This window comes from Bubalus kerabau, chromosome 9 (genome assembly GCF_029407905.1).
Source record: "Bubalus kerabau isolate K-KA32 ecotype Philippines breed swamp buffalo chromosome 9, PCC_UOA_SB_1v2, whole genome shotgun sequence".
Lineage (NCBI taxonomy): Eukaryota > Metazoa > Chordata > Mammalia > Artiodactyla > Bovidae > Bubalus > Bubalus kerabau.
The window spans coordinates 40,228,843-40,247,749 of NC_073632.1; the positions used below are offsets into that span (position 1 = coordinate 40,228,843).

Genomic DNA, 18,907 nt, shown 5'->3' on the forward strand with positions numbered 1-18,907 from the left:
TAAAGCCTTTGTGTAGGTCACAACAAACTGTGGAAAATTCTTAAAGAGATGGGAATACCAGACCACCTTATCTGGCTCCTGAGAAATCTGTATGCAGGTCAAGAAGCAACATTTAGAGCTGGACATGAAACAACAGACTGGTTCCAAATTGGAAAAGAAGTACATCGAGGCTGTATATTGTCACATTGCTTATTTAACTTATATGCAGAGTACATCATGTGAAATGCCAGGCTGGATGAAGCCCAAGCTGGAATCAAGATTGCAGGGAGAAACATCAATAACCTCAGATATGCAGATAACACCACCCTTATGGCAGAAAGTGAAGAGGAACTAAAGAACCTCTTGATGAAAGTGAAAGAGGAGAGTGAAAAAGTTGGCTTAAAACTTAACATCCAAAAAACGAAGATTATGGCCTCTGATCCCACCACTTCATAGATGGGGAAATAATGGAAACAGTGAGACTTTATTTTCTTGGGCTCCAAAATCACTGCAGATGGTGACTGCAGCCATGAAATTACAAGATGTTTGTTCCTCCGAAGAAAAGCTATGACCAACCTAGACAGCATATTAAAAAGCAGAGACATTACTGACAAGGATCTGTCTAGTCAAAGCTATGGTTTTTCCAGTAGTCATGTATGGATGTGAGAGTTGGACTATAAGAAATCTGAGCACTGAAGAACTGGTGGTTTTGAACTGTGGTATTGGAGAAGACTCTTGAAGAGTCCCTTGGGCTGCAAGGAGATCAAACCAGTCAATCCTAAAGGAAATCAGTCCTGAGTCTTCATTGGAAGGACTGATGCTGAAGCTGAAGCTCCAATACTTTGGCCACCTCATGAGAAGAGCTGACTCATTGGAAAAGACCCTGATGCTGGGAAAGATTGAAGGCAGGAGGAGAAGGGGGTGACAGAGATTGAGACGGTGGGATGGCATCACCGACTCAATGGACATGAGTTTGAGCAAGCTCTGGAAGATGGTGAAAGACAGGGAAGCCTGGCATGCTGCATTCCATGGAGTCACAAAGAGTTGGATACGACTGACAGACTGAACTAACTGAACTCAATACAAACATGAGGCCTTTGTTAGCCAACATCCAAAACAGGAAAAAGCATCACTGTAGTCAAAGCTTGTTAAGGGTTAGCAACCTGCTTTCCGGTTTACCGGATTCATCAGCCAGGTCCAGAGCTCACTTCCTTCTACAGTGCTCAACCAGTATTTATTAAATGCACTATTTTAAGGGTTATAAATATTGCCAGTGAAAAGGAAGATTTAAAGAGGATGCTGCACCATTTTGTCCTTCCTCGGGATACCTGCTCTTGCACTCTGGGTTCAGATGAAGGGTGGAATCTGACCAGGCAGAGGAGGAACTGTGAAGGTGTAGTTGCCCTCCCATTACATACTTTGGTGTCATTTTGACTCCTGATTGCTTATCTGAAACACTGAGCTACTAGATTAAAATTGACAGCCCCTCCCTGAACCCCCCGGTACTTATTTACCTCGGGTCTTTTTTCCTGTTTTTTTTCTGCACTCGTCTCCGTGTTGTAGATATTTTGGTACCCTTTCCCCGCCTCGGTTGTAAATTGAGGAAAATGACCTCTTTACTATCCTCCACAATGAACAATAAACGATGCTTATAGAATGCATGATAACAACTTTAATTTCAACCCCAAATGTGACGAAGTCCCTCAACCCTCTTTTATCACAAGCAGTCAAGGCAGGTCTTCCATGCCTTTTTCTGAAAGGTGCCCCGGAGGGCCTGAGGGCTTAACCAACGGAGCGGGGAACCCCAAGACAAGTCCCTGACCCAAGTTCCGCCCTTTCCTCACTGCACTGAGCGCTGGGATGGGAAAAGAGGGATACAGCCGGTATGTCGGACTGACTATTCGCAAACTGCGGAGCAAAAGGGCTTGATGGTACCCACCTGGAACGGCCCGCAGGCCCCGCCCCGCGCCGCGCACGCCTTTTGTAAGCGCACGAAGCCCCGCCCCCGCCAGGCGCCGCCCCTGCCCGGCTCCGGCTCCGGCTCCGGCTCCGGCTCCGGCTCCGGCTCGGGCTCCGCCAGCGGAGCGGGTGGAGAGAAGCCGCAGCTGCAACTTCGTCTGGAGCCTCGCAGCCTGGGTTCGGCCGGGGACCGAGCCGCCGTCACCGCGGAGCCGCCGCTTCCCTGGCCCGGGCCTCAGCACAGCTGGGCTGACCATGGCAGCCGCCGCCGCCACCGCGGCGAATCCGGCCCCTGCGCCCCCTTCCCGTCGCTGAGCGGCCGTTGCTCAGCCCACCCGCTCGCCCCGCCTCGCGGGTGCCGCCGCAGCTCAGGCTCCGCACAAGTTTCCGCCTCCGAAGAAGCAGAAGGCAAAGGCAGCGGAGGACGGGCGTGGGGAATCGGGCGCCCCCGGCCCACTCAGCACTCCCGCCCGCGATGTGGGGGCGCTTCCTGGCCCCTGAGGCCGGTGGCCCGGACAGCCCCGGCGAAGCCCGCAGCTTCCCCGCGGGTAAGTAACGGGACAGGCCGCCGGTCGGGGTGGGGGTCGCGGCCGACCGCGGCGCCCTGGGGACCCCGCCGCCGCCGCTCCCCTCCCTCCTCCGGCCTGGCTTCCCCCTAGCTGCGCGCCCGCCCTCCGCCAGCCCGGTTTCCTCCCGGCTGCCGACACCCAGCCGGGCGGGCTGACATCTGGCTGCCCGCCTCCCCGGCCAGATCCGTCCGGCATCGCGGCGCGCCGGCCCGGCGTGGCTCCGTGTCCCGGCCGCTCCTCGTCGGGCCTCAGCCCCGGCGCCCAACTTACAGCTCACTTGGGCCTCCTCGGATTGGGCTTTGTTGTGCGTCCCCGTCCCTTTTTTTCTGGGGTGGGGTGTGGGGACGTGGGTAACGGGGCTCCCGGAGATCCGGGCGGGAAGGTCGCTGCGACCGTGCTGCAGCGGCGGCGGCGCGGCGCGCTCCAGGGGCGCCGGGATCTGCTGCAGCCGCGCCCGCAGACCCTACTGGAGGGCGCGTTTGAGGGTGGGAGGAGGCTGTTGGGGATGTCTGGACTGCTGGTGCCCTCCCAGGGGTCCATCTCCTCACTGAAACCTGGTCACCGCCCAGCAGTTCTCTCTGGAGGACACGTCCTGCCAAAGCTAATCGATCTTTGAGCAAGAGGGGGAGTTAATTCGTTTGCCTGTTCCTGGCCTTTTCAGGGAAAATTTGGGTTTTGCCGCGTTGGGTGTGTGAAGGGAACTGTTTTGTAATGCAGAACCATTTCATGCCTGCATCACTTGAAAGTTGTGTAGGAGCCACCAAATTAGAATACATCGTCCCCTGATTAGGAATGTAAAAAATAAGACTTGGTTATCTGATATTGACAAGTTACATGACGTTGGCTTTTTTTTCAGGCGCTTTAATTTAATCTTAATTGTATTTTGAGCCACCCACCTCCCCTCCCTGCGCCCCAGAAGCTGCAAGTTACATGGATCATTTATCCAGAAAAAGCCGCCATATGTACGTACACAAAAATTTTCCTGCAACTCCAGGTACTTCTAGGACTCCTCTGTTAGGTAACCTTGTTACACAAAATGTTTGAGCTCTACTGGTGTAACTGACATTTTAGTATACATTTTCAAGGCGATTTGCAAACAAAACAATATTTGGAAGTGGTTTTTTGTTGGTAGTATTTTTGCTATATAAAAAATATCAGACACAAACTCAAGATTTCTATTAAAATTTCAAATAATGCAGTTCTGTGATACTTTAGAAGTTAGTGATTTTTTTTTTAAACATAATTTTCTCAGGTTTATTTTCTCAGGGTGTAATTGACATTTATAAATTGTAATATACTTAATATGTGCAACTTGGTTTTGATATATACATGTGTATATACACATTGTGAAATGATCTCCACAGCCAACTAGTTGACCTATCCATCACCTTATAGTTACAGGTTTTTTGTGTGTCATGTGTTTGGTGAGAAAACGTTAAGATTTACCCTCTTAACACATTTCAAGCATATAATAATACACTTTTAACTGTAGTGGCATAATGTACCAGTAGATCTAGACATAGATAAACTTTCAAATTCAGAGTTAGATTTGAAATTGTTCTCTTAAATTTGGTCCTGCAATGCTTTTAGAAATAAGAGAATTTAATGTAGGCATGAGTTTAGTAAAAAAAAAAAAAAAAGCAGGAAATTATTTTCTCTATAATTTATACCATTTGTCCTAAGAGGAGGAGACAGGAGTTAAGAGGTTTCTGATACTCATTGGGTATTTACAAATTCTGCCATCACAGTAACTTCAGTCAGTGAGAAGGCACTTCATTATCCCCAGAGGCTGGAGGGAGTGGTTTCAATTTATCTGTGCATGTCAGAAGCCATCTGTAATGTCTTTGCAAATTACTCTCTTAAAATTTATTTTTATTTGTTATAATAACATGTTTGAAGGCATAATATCATCCAAGCATTGTATCCATTTATTCCATTGTTTTTTAGGGAGAAGAAAACATCATAGTGCTTAGAAATTGTTAATTAACTGAAGAAAGGACTTGGAGGTTATATTTCAGCCTCTAAACCTTTGCTGTGGCAAAGAATATAGTGGAAGAAGATACTTTATAAATATCCAAATTTAGTACATTCAGACAGTATATCTTTACAACGCATTTATTTTATCTAATCTTTGATAGTAATAAATCTTTGGTAAGTCAGGGCATGTCTTTCCAATATAATTTTTCTTCGGCTGTATGCTAAGAATAGATTACCTTTACAGAATAGTAATGTAATTATTTATGTTTATTCTCTTCTTAAGTAAAGCAAACCTTTAAAATTATTTTTGTAGCTTAATTTGTACCTCATTTGTAAAACTTAAGTGTGGTTTCTTTAGCAAATGAGCAGGTGGTGAAGGTCAAAATAATGACCTCTGGGTTGGTTCATGTAGGCATTTTTTTTCTTAGAATTTAAAGAAAATTTGTATATTTGAAACACTGCCCAATGTTACCTTTTGACTACCTTGAGTGATTTTAGAGCTTTTCTGAAAGCAGAAGGAACCAGTCTTCTGATTGAATTTATTAGCAATCATTTTGGTTTTGAGAGCCAGTGTTAAGACAGGGATACATAAATAATTTCTAGTATTTAAATGAGTTTGTCTCAATATGTGGGTTAATCCTAGATGTCCAAAAACTAGTTTGTTTATACAGTTATGTAACTAGACCAATCTGCCTGCTAGTGCAAGAGACACAGGTTCGATCCCTGGGTCCAGAAGATCCCCTGGAGAAAGAAATGGCAACCCACTCTAGTATTATTGCCTAGGAAATCCCATGGGCAGAGGAGCCTGATGGCTACAGTCCGTGGAATTGCAAAGTTGGACACAACAACTAAACAACAGACAACTAAAGTAGACTAAAGAGAAAACCAAAGATAATACAGAACCAGTTTTAAAAAATTGGAGAAAACTTTTCTTTTTAAGGTAATGGCAATTAAAACAAGTAGGAATAATTAGTGGGTATGGAAGGTACTGAAGTTTGGACCTTTGCTGTAGGATTTAATTTTGCTTTGGCTTTATCCACAGTTTTTCAGCTTTACAAAGATAACTGTTATAAATGAAAATAAAATGAGTATTTTCTTACATTCCCATGCAAAGATCAAGCAAAAGTGCCCCTCCCCCCTTTTTTGATTGGCAAGTGTGGTTAGAAAGCTAATTTTATTTTATTTTCCTTTGCCTGCTTTTATTTTACTTTTTTCAAACTTTTAACTTTTTTTTTGTATTGGGATATAGCCGATTAACAATGTTGTGATAGTTGCAGGTAAACAGCAAAGGGATTCAGCCATACATATACATGTATCCATTCTTCCCTAAACCCCCTCCCATCCAGACTGGCACATAACACTGAATAGAGTTCCATTAGCTATACAATAGGTCCTTTAGGGTTATCCATTTTGAATACATAGAAAACTTAATTTTAAGTAGAACATGTGTTAGGTTTTTTATGATTTGGTTGAGTGTATTTGAGAATACTCCATTATTCAAAATGTATAATAGTTTCAAAGTTGGATGAAAGCTGGATGTATTTCCCTTAGGTTTAAACATCTAGTATGAAATGGTGATACTTTGAGTACTTGCACTTAGTTATATTGAATTTGTTGCTTTTTATAAATCGTACTTTCAAAGTATTAATATATTTAATCCTTAAAACATTTGGGGGTAGGATATGACAGTTTTAAAGTCTGCTAAAATTAAAATGTTATAGAAAATACTCACCCGATCTGAAGAAGTGTCATTTGAGTGCCTCAAGCCTTAGTGCTTTACTGCCTTTCCCTAGTTGATGCCTGGCTATAAGGTATTTAGTGATGTCATAATGATGGTGGTAGTAACTGGTATGATTATGTCAAATACTAAGTCTTTCTGTGGTTTTGAATTAAATGAACCCAAAAGTACAATGATACCAATGAAACATAACTCTTCTGCCTAAACTCAGTTGAGCATGTTCTTTTATAATAGGCTTTCAGGGATGAGTGGTTAATCTCAGCTTTAGTAATGACTTTTGTGAAATGAACCTGATTATTACTGATAGCTTCTTGGCTTGATGAAGGTGGTAAACTAATCTGAGGCCAGGCAATAAATGGTGAGTTGACAGCCTCTGTTGTGAATGTTTCTGTATGTTGAGAACAGAAGGTATTTTACAGTCTCGAGTTTCCTAACTGGATCAGATGTGTCTGTGTTTACTTTGAGAAGACGAAATGAAGGCTCTCAGATTTTACTGCGTTTTATCTTAATTAGTTCCCTCAAATTGTGTATTAAAAGTGAATAATGCAATCATTTAGATAACTTCTAAAGCTATAATGAGATGCTAATTATTATTATTACTTTAAGGATATATATATTTACACTGGCAAAATAATATTCTACAGAGTGGGATTTATTGTATACGGTCATTTTAAGAATGGGGATGATCAACATAAAAGAACATCAAATTGCTCTTCATACTAATATTTTACTTGCATTTTTTATTTTTCTTTAATTTAAAAAAATTCATTGTTACCTAGCATAGTGCTTGGCATGTACATAACTACTTGGTAAATGTGAGTCATTCTTTCAGTATGTATTGTGTGGTAGGCATTGTACTGCCCTCTGGGAGTACAACATTGAACAAGAACGTTCCCAGCTCCAAGGGAACTTACCTGCTAGTAGGGAGGAAACGGTTTGTAAGTAAACCAACAACACGATGATTCAGCTAATGTTAAGTACTATGAAGAAAAGGAAGCCGAGTGAGATGATATAGGATGGGTGCATCTGGGTAGAAAAGGCCTCTCTGAGGAGGTAACATTGCTCTGAGACCTGAGTGATGAGAAGCCAGACATTAGGGCAGGAGTGTTCAGGCAGAGGGTGAATAAACAGCTCCAGGGTAGAAATGAATTTGGGGAATTTGAAGAGTATCAGTGAGTCTGGAGCATAGTGACCAGGGATATGAGGTGAGGGAGTCCTGTAAGAATTTGAAAGAATTTTAGGTTCTATTCTATGTGAGGGGAAGGTAGTTGTGGATGGTTAGGGAGATGACTGTTCATTCTTTCACTTAGCACGCTGAGTGTTACTGCAAGGCAGACCTTGTTTTTTGTTCTACGTACTGGGGAGATGAAGCAGACGTTAGGCATTGATAGATCACTCCTGGCTGTTTCGTGGGGGGAGGAAATTGTGGTGGGATGCAGAAAAGATTGGTAGCAGAGAAACTGGTTGATAGGTCATTGCAGTTATTGGGTGAAAGATGATGGTTTGGATTAGAGTGGTAAGAGTGGACTGGAGAGAACAGAATAAGTCTGGAATGTACTTGAGAAAGAGCTAACAGGATTTGCTGATGGCTTGGAGGTGGCAAATGAAGAAAAGAGGAATCAAAGATGAAGTCTTAGTGGTGGCCTTCAGTAATTGTAATGGATGGTAGTGTCATTTCGTAAGGTGGGGAAGGTGAGGAAGTAAGTGGAATTAAGAGTTCTGTTTTAGTCCTGGATGGAGTTTGAGTTGTGTTTTAGAGGTTCAGGTGAGATGTTGGGCATAGAAGTCTGGATCTCAGTGGGGAGGTGGGAGAGCTGGAGGTAGAGAGTTTGAACATGGTGTTTAAACACGATCACATAGAGTATCCAGAAGACAGCAGAGGTTAACGTTTTCTAGTCAGATAGAGGAAGAAGATCCAGCCACAGAGAGACCGTGAAGGAGCAGTCACCAGTGAGGTAGGAGTGAAACTGGTAGAGTGTAATGTTCCAGAGGAGAGGAGACTGAAGGAAGGAGTCAAGAGTCAAAAGCTAACCTTTTGGAAGAGTCAGAGTCACATGCTTCCAAGAGGCCAAGTAAGATGTGACAGAGAGAATAGATGAGTGCCACTGCCTAGTTTCAGTGAGAGCTTTAAAATTTTTAGTCTAGTAGGGATTAAATATCCTCTAATCCAGTCAGCCCATTTTATTGGATTTATAGGATTGGTACATAAGTGCTTAGTAAGTGTTTGGGTGGCTTTCTTTGCTCTTACCACTTAATCAAGCTAGGGTGACCAAGTGTTTGGGTTTGCCTGGGACATTCAGTTTTGAAATTAGGGGTAGTGTCTCCTGGAACTCCTCACGCTCAACAGTTGGCTGAATCTTGACTATAGGATTCTGCCCAGGGCCTCTGAACTGCGTAAAGCTTTAAATTACTTTAAAGAGATTTTAAATTAAAGAGAGTAGATTTAAGATCAGAAAGTTTTATGCCCTCTTTATATAGTAGATGTCTGCATTGCTTTATTGATGCTGTTTCAGTACTAAAGTTCAGAATTCTAAAGTGAACTCTAGTTTTTGACTAACCTTCTGAAAGAATGGGATGAAACACCACCTCAGAGACTACATGGACTACATATCATGTAAAGTTTAAAGTTTTCTTTTTTTTCTTTTTTCCATTTTTTTATTTTATTTTATTATTTTTTTAAATTTTATTTTATTTTTAAACTTTACATAATTGTATTAGTTTTGCCAAATATCAAAATGAATCCGCCACAGGTATACATGTGTTCCCCATCCTGAACCCTCCTCCCTCCTCCCTTCCCAAACCATCCCTCTGGGTTGTCCCAGTGCACTAGCCCCAAGCATCCAGTATCGTGTGGTTTTACTGTCGTGTAGAGGCAGAGTTGTGTGTTTATTGATCGCAGTCAATGTACATTGCTTTATCATGACATTACTGAAGCTTTTTTGAAGCTTTTTCATTAATTCTGAACATCCTATCTCCTTTTAAGAATAATGTACTGAGAAGTTTGACTGGAAATGAAGTTTTTAAATTTGGGGGTGTAATTTTATAAATTTTCTCAAAACTTTATTTTGGAGTGTTTTGAAACTGAAGTTCTGTTTTAGTTTTGGCTCTTAAGTATTGGAAAATTAAAGGCTGATTGAGAAATAAGGAGCTTACTCTGCTTTCATTGGAGACCAGTGGCTATATGAATTTTCATTAGGTCTAACAACTTTATTTAGCAGTGTTTATTTTTATTGGGACTTTTATTTCTTCCTGGGTGCTGATGATCCTTCTTAAGTTTGGACTTAATTTGCTACCATGTAGAATATTTTCTCTATTAATTGATATTATGAAATAGTTGCATTCAAAGACAGAGGTAAACCTCTCTGGAATACCACTTGTTATATTCCCTCCTGTTTATAGTGGTTTTATTTAAAAAAACCTCTTACTAGATTTTAACCATACCTATTTTTTCCAGATTATAGATAGAAACAAAGGCTTTTTGAGAGACTAAATTAGTTATGTGGCCTTCATTCCAAATAGCTCCAAAAATACTGTTTTGAATACAGCATTTCATGTAACCAGAATATAAGATAGGATATCTGTGGCCTCTCCACATATGAAATCAACAAGCACATAAAATTTTTTTCATAGAAAGAGATAGTCTTACCTATATTGGTTGCTCCCTTAACCCTCCTGAGTTCCTTGTCTTACATGATGAGAATATTACTGGTTTGGATTCACACTTTTTACGTGAAAGGTGAACCATTTATTTTCATCTGATCTTGGCCTTATTGAGTTAATTTTAACCTCAGCTGGAACCAACCTAGTTTAAAGCTCTTTCTTGTTATACTCAAATTGCAAATAAGAAAATTTAGAATCACATTTGAAGACTATATAGTGTTATAACTTTGGTGGTAATGTTTTTAAAAATTAGTTTTATTAATAATTTTAGTACTAATACTAATAATAGTAGTTTTAATAATAATAGTTAATGAATAACTTCCAGATATCATTTTTATATTTAGAATACAAAGAATACTAGCTGCTAATTACTTAAACTTCAATTTATTTAAATCCTTAAATGCAAGAAAGCCAATTAACTTAGATTGAGGTGGATTTTTTCCCCCAAGTTTGATTGAGATGTAATCGATGTATAACATTGTATTAGTTTAAGGTATACAATATAGTGAATGAAATATATATATTTCAAAATTATTACCATAATAAGCTTAGTTAACATCCATCACCACACATATTAATAGTTTTTTTCCCTTGTGATGAGAACTTTTAAGATTTACTCTCTTAGTAACTTTCAAATATACGGTATAGTATTGTTAACTATAGTCACAATGCTGTACATTATATCCCCAAACTTATTTATCTTATACCTGGAAGTTTCTGCTTTTTTACGGCTTTCATCCTTTTCTCCCATCCTCCCACTCCCTGCTCCTGGAAGCCACCAGTCTGTTGCCTGTCTTTATGAGTTTTGTTTTGCTTCTGTGTGTAAATGAGATTATACAGCTTTTGTCTCTGGGTATTTATTTGACTTAGTGTGATGTTCTCAAGGTCCATTCACCTTGCAACAAATGGCAGGATTTTCTTCTTTTGTAGCCGAATAATATTCCATTCTGTACAAACACAGTTTCTTTAGTCATTCCTCTGTTGATGGGCCCTTTAGTAGTTTCTGTGTTTTGGCTATTATAAATAAGACAGCAGTGAACACGGTGAGGGTGGGGTGGGGGATGTAGATATTAATATCTCTTTGGGACAGTGATTGTGTTTTCTTTGGATGTATACCCAGAAGTGTGGGTTGCTGGATCATATGATGGTTGTATTTTTAGTTTCAGTATGGGGAGCCTCCATACTGTCCTGTGGTCGCTGTACCAGTTTACATGCCCACCAATAGTGTACAAGGTTTCTCTGTTCTCTACATTTTTGCAAACACTTGTTATTATGTTTTTGATAATAGCCATTCTAATAGGAATGAAGATCTCATAGTGGTTCTGAATTGCATTTCCCTGCTACTTAGTGATCTGAATCACCTTTTCACATAGCTGTTGCCACTTGTATATCTTCTTTAGAGAAATATTTATTTAGTTCCTTTCCCCATTTTGAATCAAATTATTTATTATTATTATTATTTTCCTATTGAGTTGTGTGAGTTAGTTCTCTCTTTTGGATATTAACCCCTTGTCAGATAGATGACTTGCAAATATTTTCTCCCATTCCACAGATTGCCTTTTCATTTTGTTGATAATTTCCGTTGCTGTGCAGAAGCGTTTTAGTTTGATGTAGTATACTTTTTATTTTTGCTTTTTGTTGCCTTTGTTTTTGATGTCAAATCCAAAAAAAACATTGCCAATTCTGATGTCAGGGAGCTTACCCCATGTGTTTTCTTCTAGGACTTTTATGGTTTCAAGTCTTACGTTTTTTAACCCAATGAGTTGATTTTAATATGTGGTATTAGATAAAGTCTAGTTTCATTCTTTTGCATGTGGTTGTCCCGTTTTCTCAATACCATTTATTGAGGAGAATATTCCTGGGCCTTTTATTCTGTTCCATTGATCTATGTGTCTGTTTTTATGTTTAGCCCTTTGAAAAATATCTTTGCATATTAACTCAGTTATCACAATAGCTCTAAAAGATAGACACTATAATTTTTTCTCCTCTTTTTACATATGAAGAAATGGAGGCACAGATTGGCTAACTGACTTACTCAAGATTTCACTGCTTCTAAGAGTGGTACATAACTCGAACCCAGGCAGTCTAGTTTCATAGTCCACATTTTCCCCCACTATGCTATGCTATTAATTCTATAATTAAAGAAAAATTAAGATAATTGGAGTCACTTACCCTAGAGATAAACAGTACTGAATTGAAGTAGAAGAGTGGGATGAATAACAGATACCTCTATGGTATTAGCTTTTTTTCACTTTACCTAGGTATTCTCCAGTGGGGTGCAAGATTTTCTGTTTCTCTTTCCCTGATTACTATTAATGTGGATATATTTCTGTGTTTTAATCTTCTATTTAATTTTTTGGTGACTTTTTTAGTGCCTTTTATGCTTTTTGAAGATTGTTTTCCCCCATTTTTTAGGAATTTTGGCCAACAGCCCCTCAAATCACTTTTAATTATTAGTTTTTTTTCTCTTTTTTTATTTAGCTGCCTTGGAAAATATTTACTGATCTTTAAATAGATGCTTAAATGTACACTGTCTCAAGGGATAGCTTAAAATTTCCTGGATTTTAAAATAGACTACCAACCTACCCCCCAACCCTGTTTTAATCCTTCTAAAAGAAAGAATATTTTTAAGATCTAATTATAAACCTTCCAAAATTTTATTTTATACTAGGAACATTTATTGGTTACCCAGTGGTTATAACACTGCATTTATTGAGACCCTGTCTTAAATGTGCAGCTCTGTGCTAGAGACTAAAAAAAGTTGCCTTTCACTGTTCCTATTTGGTAAGGAGGAAGAAAGTCATATAAATATGAGTTAATATAGATTAGTAAATGTTGTTATGGTATTTTAAATGATATATCGGGAGAGTACAAAGTAGTAGTTATTTTTTTACTCCCTGGAAGAATCAGAGAAAACATTGAGAGCAAGTTAATTCTGAATCGAGACTCGTAAAGAAGAGAGAGAGGAGAAGTAGCTTGGAGTCAGAAAGGACCTGATCTCTTTGGAGGCAGTTGGTTAGGTATGTGCGGTTATAGAGTGTTGGGAGCTGGAGCTGGGGAGGTAGAAGTTGTAAAGTGTTAGAAAATGAGGTTGCCAGTTGGTGAAGAACTTTGCCGAAGTTAAGGAGTTTGAGTTTTATTTAATATGCAGTAAGGAACCCACAGACCTTTGTAAGCAAAAGAATGATGTAAGTGTATTTTCTGATGGTAGGGTAGAGGCTGGCTTGGGCAGCCGCCGCAGCAGGAGGTCTGTGCAGCAGTTGAGCCAGAAGCCATAATCGGTGACAGTGGGAAGGAGAGGAGAGATGTAATTCAGTGAATACGTGTAAAATGGACTGAAGAGGTTCAGAAACTGATTAGACATATGAGATAAGGAAAAGAAGGTTTTTGGTTGTGTTCCTTGGGTTTCTTTCTTTTTAACTTGGTTTCTACTGATAATAGAATGGGGCAGTTGAAGGCTACTGTTCTGAACTCGGTGCAGAAGTGCTTTGTACTTGTTAACATTTCAGAGATGTTATATCATGAGATTTGTTTATCTTATGTCAAATAAGGGTAAATATGCTTTGATATTTTCCATTTTGTTCTGTTTTATTAAAAAGAGTTGGTCTCAGTGCACTGAATGGTGATAACCTGCATTTAAGAAAAACACTGCTTTGTATTCATGGTTTGTATTATATGTTCAGCTTTTTATTTAAAACTATAATCTGCTTTGTCAATTTTTGTTTTTCGGCTTAGTGTTGTCATTTTTAAAATTCAGTAAGGTTAGTTCTTCTAAATGCAGTTACAGTTATGTTAGCATATTATGGAAGACTTGATATTGTATGAATTTTTGCTTCCAATTTAGAAAAGAAGCTTCAGAAAGAATATAAAATATAATAGATAACTTATTCATTTGATGTTCATCTTCCTGTTTTTTCCAGTGTGAGAAATAGTAATAGTTATTAAATAAGTTAATATTTAATATTCTATTTAGTATTTAAATACTGGACATTTAATATTTAATGCATTTAGTATTCTATTTAAAATAATTGAAATTGGTGTTAAAAAATGTAACATATTGTCTTCCAAAGAGAAGTCCCAATGCATGGTGTCTTGGGAATTTTTGCTGTTCTTATAGAAATGCTCTTTTCTCCAGGGAGAGCAGATTCTACATAGTCATTCAGTTACTGTAATATGATAGGACCTAGGTAAGATTTTATTTCAGAGATCACTGAGCCTTATTTTAAGTTATTTTTAAAGTGCCCATATCTAGAAATTGAGTAACTCCTGTTTTAGTAGTGTAGTCTTATAACAATTGGGTGAAAAAATTTTCCTTATATCACTTGGTAAGCATATTCATGTCATGTCTAGTTCTGACTGCTTTGTGATTCTGGATTATGTTGACTAGAGATACAGCATGTCATTCTTCTCAAGTTGAATTCATTCAATCTGAATTAAAGCTTAGAATGTTATTTTAATCATGACATTTTGTTAATTATCTCCAGTGTTCTAGGCATGTAAAATACTGTGTCCTTTAAAAAAAACTGTAGTTATATTTAAAGGAGAAGACAAATGTGAATGCAGCCTGGAGGAGATCAATTTCTATAGATAATTCTGTCATTTCATGTTTCTTCTGCCATTTTGGGAAATCTGAATGAATCTCTTGTTCCTTTAAAAGGAAAAGTTTAGCAAAAATAAGAGCATTGTGATACTATCATAAGTAAATTAAAATGTCTTACTGATTTAAAGGAATAAGATGCTATTCTGAGTAGGACGTGTTTTCCCAAATCAAATAATTTGTCTGACATGATTGGACTCATGCTTTCTTTTTCTAAAGTTCTTTTGATGAGAATACCTTCCTATGAAAAGTGCACCAGTCTTTTGTCAAAATGTTTGAGTTACTTTGTTTCCCTGGTAGACTCTCCTACAGCTTTAAAAAGCTTCCTAATTTGTTTCTGCTACTGGACTAAATTCATTGTGGTATTATTGATACAGACTTGTAGCTATCAACCAAAACAAAGAACCAGTCTGTTCTAAATTCTTTATTTTGAATTTGAAGGCATTTTTTTCCTTTTAAATGTAGAAATCTAATTCAGTTTATGAACATTAATATGTAATTTTGAATTTTTGAACATTTTTTAAAAAGTTATGGTACTTTGATTTACATGTTAGAATGGACCCATTTTGTTCCAAAATAGGCCATATAAGTTGGATACCCTTTCCAGGAAAACATATCTCCAAAGGCTTTCATTAATAGTTACTTAGCACAGGTATAGAATCACTGAGGTACTTAATAACTAAATTATTTGGTTTGTTATTGGTGGGGGTTAAGCATTAAAAAAAAAAACCCTATTTTTCTGATTATTAAAGTAATAATACAAAGCATAAGAGTCAAATTACCAATAATCCTACCATCTAGGAAAAACTGCAAGTAGTATTTTGATGTACTTCTTTCCAGTTGCTCTGTGCTTGTTTTGCTTGTTTGACTCTTTGCTGTATATATGCTGGCTGCAGCCCTGAGTCAAGTCTGGAACACTGGTCCCTGCCCTTAGTGAATATTACTACAGTCTACAAGGAGGACAGATACTTGCACAGATAACTTTAATTTGATACAGTGAATGCTAAGCTAGAAACAGGCAAAAAAACAAGTTCAGAGAATTCCTAGAAGATATGAAATCTGAGGTTATTTGTGAATTTCCCATTATTATATTTTATATCTTACTTAGATTGATAATATAAGCATTTTAGACTTTTAAATATTCATTATTTTAATGGCCTAGATTCTGTTCCTTTCTCCCTTTTTGGGTTTATTTGTAATAGTTCCTTATTAGAAATAATGCTTAAAGAACATTACAAAGACCCATTCTCCCAAATGTTGGATTCTTTTTTTCTTTAGCTTCATTGAGATATAATTGATAAATTGTAATGTATTAAGGTGAAAACGCGATGATTTGGTTTATGTGTACATTGTGAAAGGATTCTGATTAGAGTTGATTAACATATCCATCACCTCACTGTTTACTTTCTTTTTTTCAGTTGAGAACATTTAAGTTTTATTCTCTTAGCAAATTTCGCTTACACAGTGTTGTTAACTGTAGTCATTGTATTCTACATTAGATTCTAAGACTTAGTCATCTTATAACTGAAAGACACTCTGCCATTCTCTCCCAGTTCCCCCATTTCTTGGACCCTGACAACTACCATTCAACTCTCTTTGAGTTCAACTCTTGTTTTTTAATTCCACATGTATTATACCGTGCACTAGTCGTCTTTCTTTGTCTGGCTCCTTTCACTTAGCATAATGCCCTCCAGGTTCATCCGTGTTGTTGCATATGGCAGGATTTCCTTACATTTTATGGCTGTATAATATTCTGTTGTGTGTGTGTGTCTTTGGAAAAATGTTATTCAGATCATTGTTTATTTGGATGGTTTTTAGCTGTTGAGTTATATAAGTTCTTTGTATGTTTTGTGTTATTAACCTCTTATTGGATATATGGTTTGCAGATATTTTCTCCCATTCCATAGATTGTCTTTTCTTTCTTTTTCCTTCTTCCTCTCTCTTTTTAAAATTTTCTTGACTGTTCAAAAGCTTTTTAATTTGTGCCATGTTGTGCTCAGTTGCTCCAGTCATGTCCAACTGTTCGCAACGTTATGGACACAGCCTGCCAGGCTCCTCTGCCAGAATTCCTCTTGCCATGAAATTCTCCAGGCAAGAATACTGGAGTGGGTTGCCATGCCCTCTCCAGGGGATCTTCCCTGCCCAGGGATTGAACGTCTCCTGCATTGGCAGACAAGTTCTTTACCACTAGCACCACCTGGAATGCCCTTAGTTTGATGTAGTTCTATTCATTTATTTTGCTGTTAGTGTCAAAATCCAAAAAATCATTGCAAGACCAATGTTAAGGAGCATATCTGTATATTTATTCTAGGAGTCTTGTGGCTTTACGTCTTATGTACAAGTCTTTAATCCATTTTGAGTTCATTTTTGTGTATGGCGTAAGATAGTGGAATAGTTAATTCTTTTGCCTGTGACTGTCCAGTTTTCCTAACACCATTTATTGAATAGACGGTCTGTCCTTTCCCCTTGTATATTCTTGGATCCCTTATAGTAAATTAATTCACTGTGTATGCATGGGTTTATTTCTGGGCTCTCTATTCCATTCCATTGATCTGTGAATCTTTTTAAATGACAATACTGTTTTGATTACTATAGGTTTATAGTATAGTTTGAAATCGGAAGTTTGATGCCTCCAGTTTTGTTCTTTTTCAGGATTGAGTTGGCTATTCAAAGTCTTTTGTGGTTTTAGGATTTTTTTTCTATTTCTGTAAAAAATGCCTTTGAAATTTTTATAAGCATTGCATTGAATTTGGATTGCTTTGGGTAGTATGAACAATTTAGCAATATTCTTTTGATTCGTGAGCATGAAATATCTTTCCAGTTACTTTTGTCTTCTTCACTTTATTTCATCTCAGTGTATTCTAATTTTTGATGTACACATCTTTTACCTCCTTGGTTTAATTTACTTCCAAGTGTTCTTTTCGATGCAGTTTTAAGTGGGATTGTTTTCTTAACTACTGAACTCTCTTTTCAGTAGTTTGTTAGTATATAGAAACACAACTGATTTTTGTGTATTAATTTCCGTATGCTGTAAGTTTATTGAATTTGCTGATTTGGTTTTTTGGTGGTTTTCTGTATGAAGTATGTCATGTGCAAATAGAGACAGTTTTACTTCTTCCTTTCTAATTTGGATGCCCTTTATTTCTTTTTCTTGTATAATTGTATAAATGCTCTGGCTAGAACTTCCAGTACTTTATTAATAAAAGTGATGAGAGTAGATATCCTTGTCTTGTTCCTGATCTTGCTCCTCAGCTGTTCACTGTTGAATATGATGTTAACTGTGGGTAGTTATGTATGGCCTTTATTGTGCTGAAGTATGTTCCCACTATATCTAATTTGTTAAGAGTTTTATCTTGAAACAATGTTGAATATTGTCAAATACTTTTCCTACATCTGTTGAATTGATATAGATTTCTGTGCTTGATGTTGTTAATGTGGTATATCACTTTTATTGATTTGCACATGTTGAACCATACCTGCATCTTTGAAATAAATCTCATTTGACCATGGTGTTTGGTCCTTTTGATGTACTGCTGAATTAGGTTTGCCATTATTTTGTTGAAGATACTTGTATCTATGTTATTGGGGATGATAGCCTGTGATTTTCTTATAGTGTGCTTATCTGTCTTCAGTATAGGGTAACAATGATTTCTTAAAGAGCTTAGAATTGTTCTCTCCCTTTCCATTTTTTTGAAGAGTGTGAGAATAATTGGTATTAATTTTTTAAATGGTAGGATTCCTCATTGAAACCATTTGGTCCTGAATGTATCTTTGTTGAAAGATTTTCGATTATTGATTTCTAGTAATCAGTCTGTTCGGATTTTCTTTATCTTCATGGTTTAGTCTTGGTGGGTTGTATGTTTCTAGGAGTTTATTCATTTTTTCTAAGTTGTCCAGTTTGTTGGCTTATGATTGTTCATAGCAGTTTCTTATAATCTTTGTATTTCGATGTGAGCAGTTGTAATGTCTCCTTTTTCATTTCTGATTGTATTTGAGGCTTTTGTTTTTTCCATAGTCGTTCAGTTGTCAGCTTATCTTTTTAAAATAGCGTTTAGTTTCATTGATCTTTTCAGTTGTCTTTTTTAGCCTTTATTTCTTTTATTTCTACTCTGATTCTTATTAGTTCCTTGCTTCTTCTTCTTCTTTTTTTTTTTTTTTTTGCTGCATTGCGCGGCTTGTGGGAGCTCAATTCCCTGACCAGAGATTGAACTTGGGCCATGGCAGTGAAAGCCTAGAATCCTAAATTAGTTCCTTCCTTCTACTAACTTTGGTGTTTGTTCTTCTTCTGGCTCCTTAAGGTATAAAGTTAGATTGTTCGTTTGAGCTTTCTTAATGTTGGCATTTATCACTATAAATTTACCTCTTAGAACTGCTTTTGCATTCCATAAGCTTTGGTATGTTGTGTTTCCATCATTTGTCTCAAGATAT

General features: G+C 37.8%; 1 protein-coding gene across 7 annotated transcripts in view; it reads left to right on the plus strand.

Annotated features, from left to right (window-relative positions):
* The first annotated feature begins 2,347 nt into the window (after nt 1–2,347).
* Nucleotides 2,348–18,907, plus strand: part of CEP85L (centrosomal protein 85 like) — a 140,740-nt gene continuing 124,180 nt past the window's right edge. For 4 of the 7 annotated variants that reach the window (XM_055535063.1, XM_055535073.1, XM_055535074.1 and 1 more), the window contains exons 1-2: nt 2,348–2,486; nt 3,364–3,525. In XM_055535063.1, coding sequence (XP_055391038.1) covers nt 3,438–3,525 — 88 coding nt within the window. In that variant the 5' untranslated portion in view covers nt 2,348–2,486; nt 3,364–3,437. Of the gene's footprint in view, nt 2,487–3,363; nt 3,526–8,665; nt 8,837–18,907 lie in introns of those variants that run through there. The other 3 variants (XM_055535066.1, XM_055535065.1, XM_055535067.1) reach the window with 3 other exon arrangements.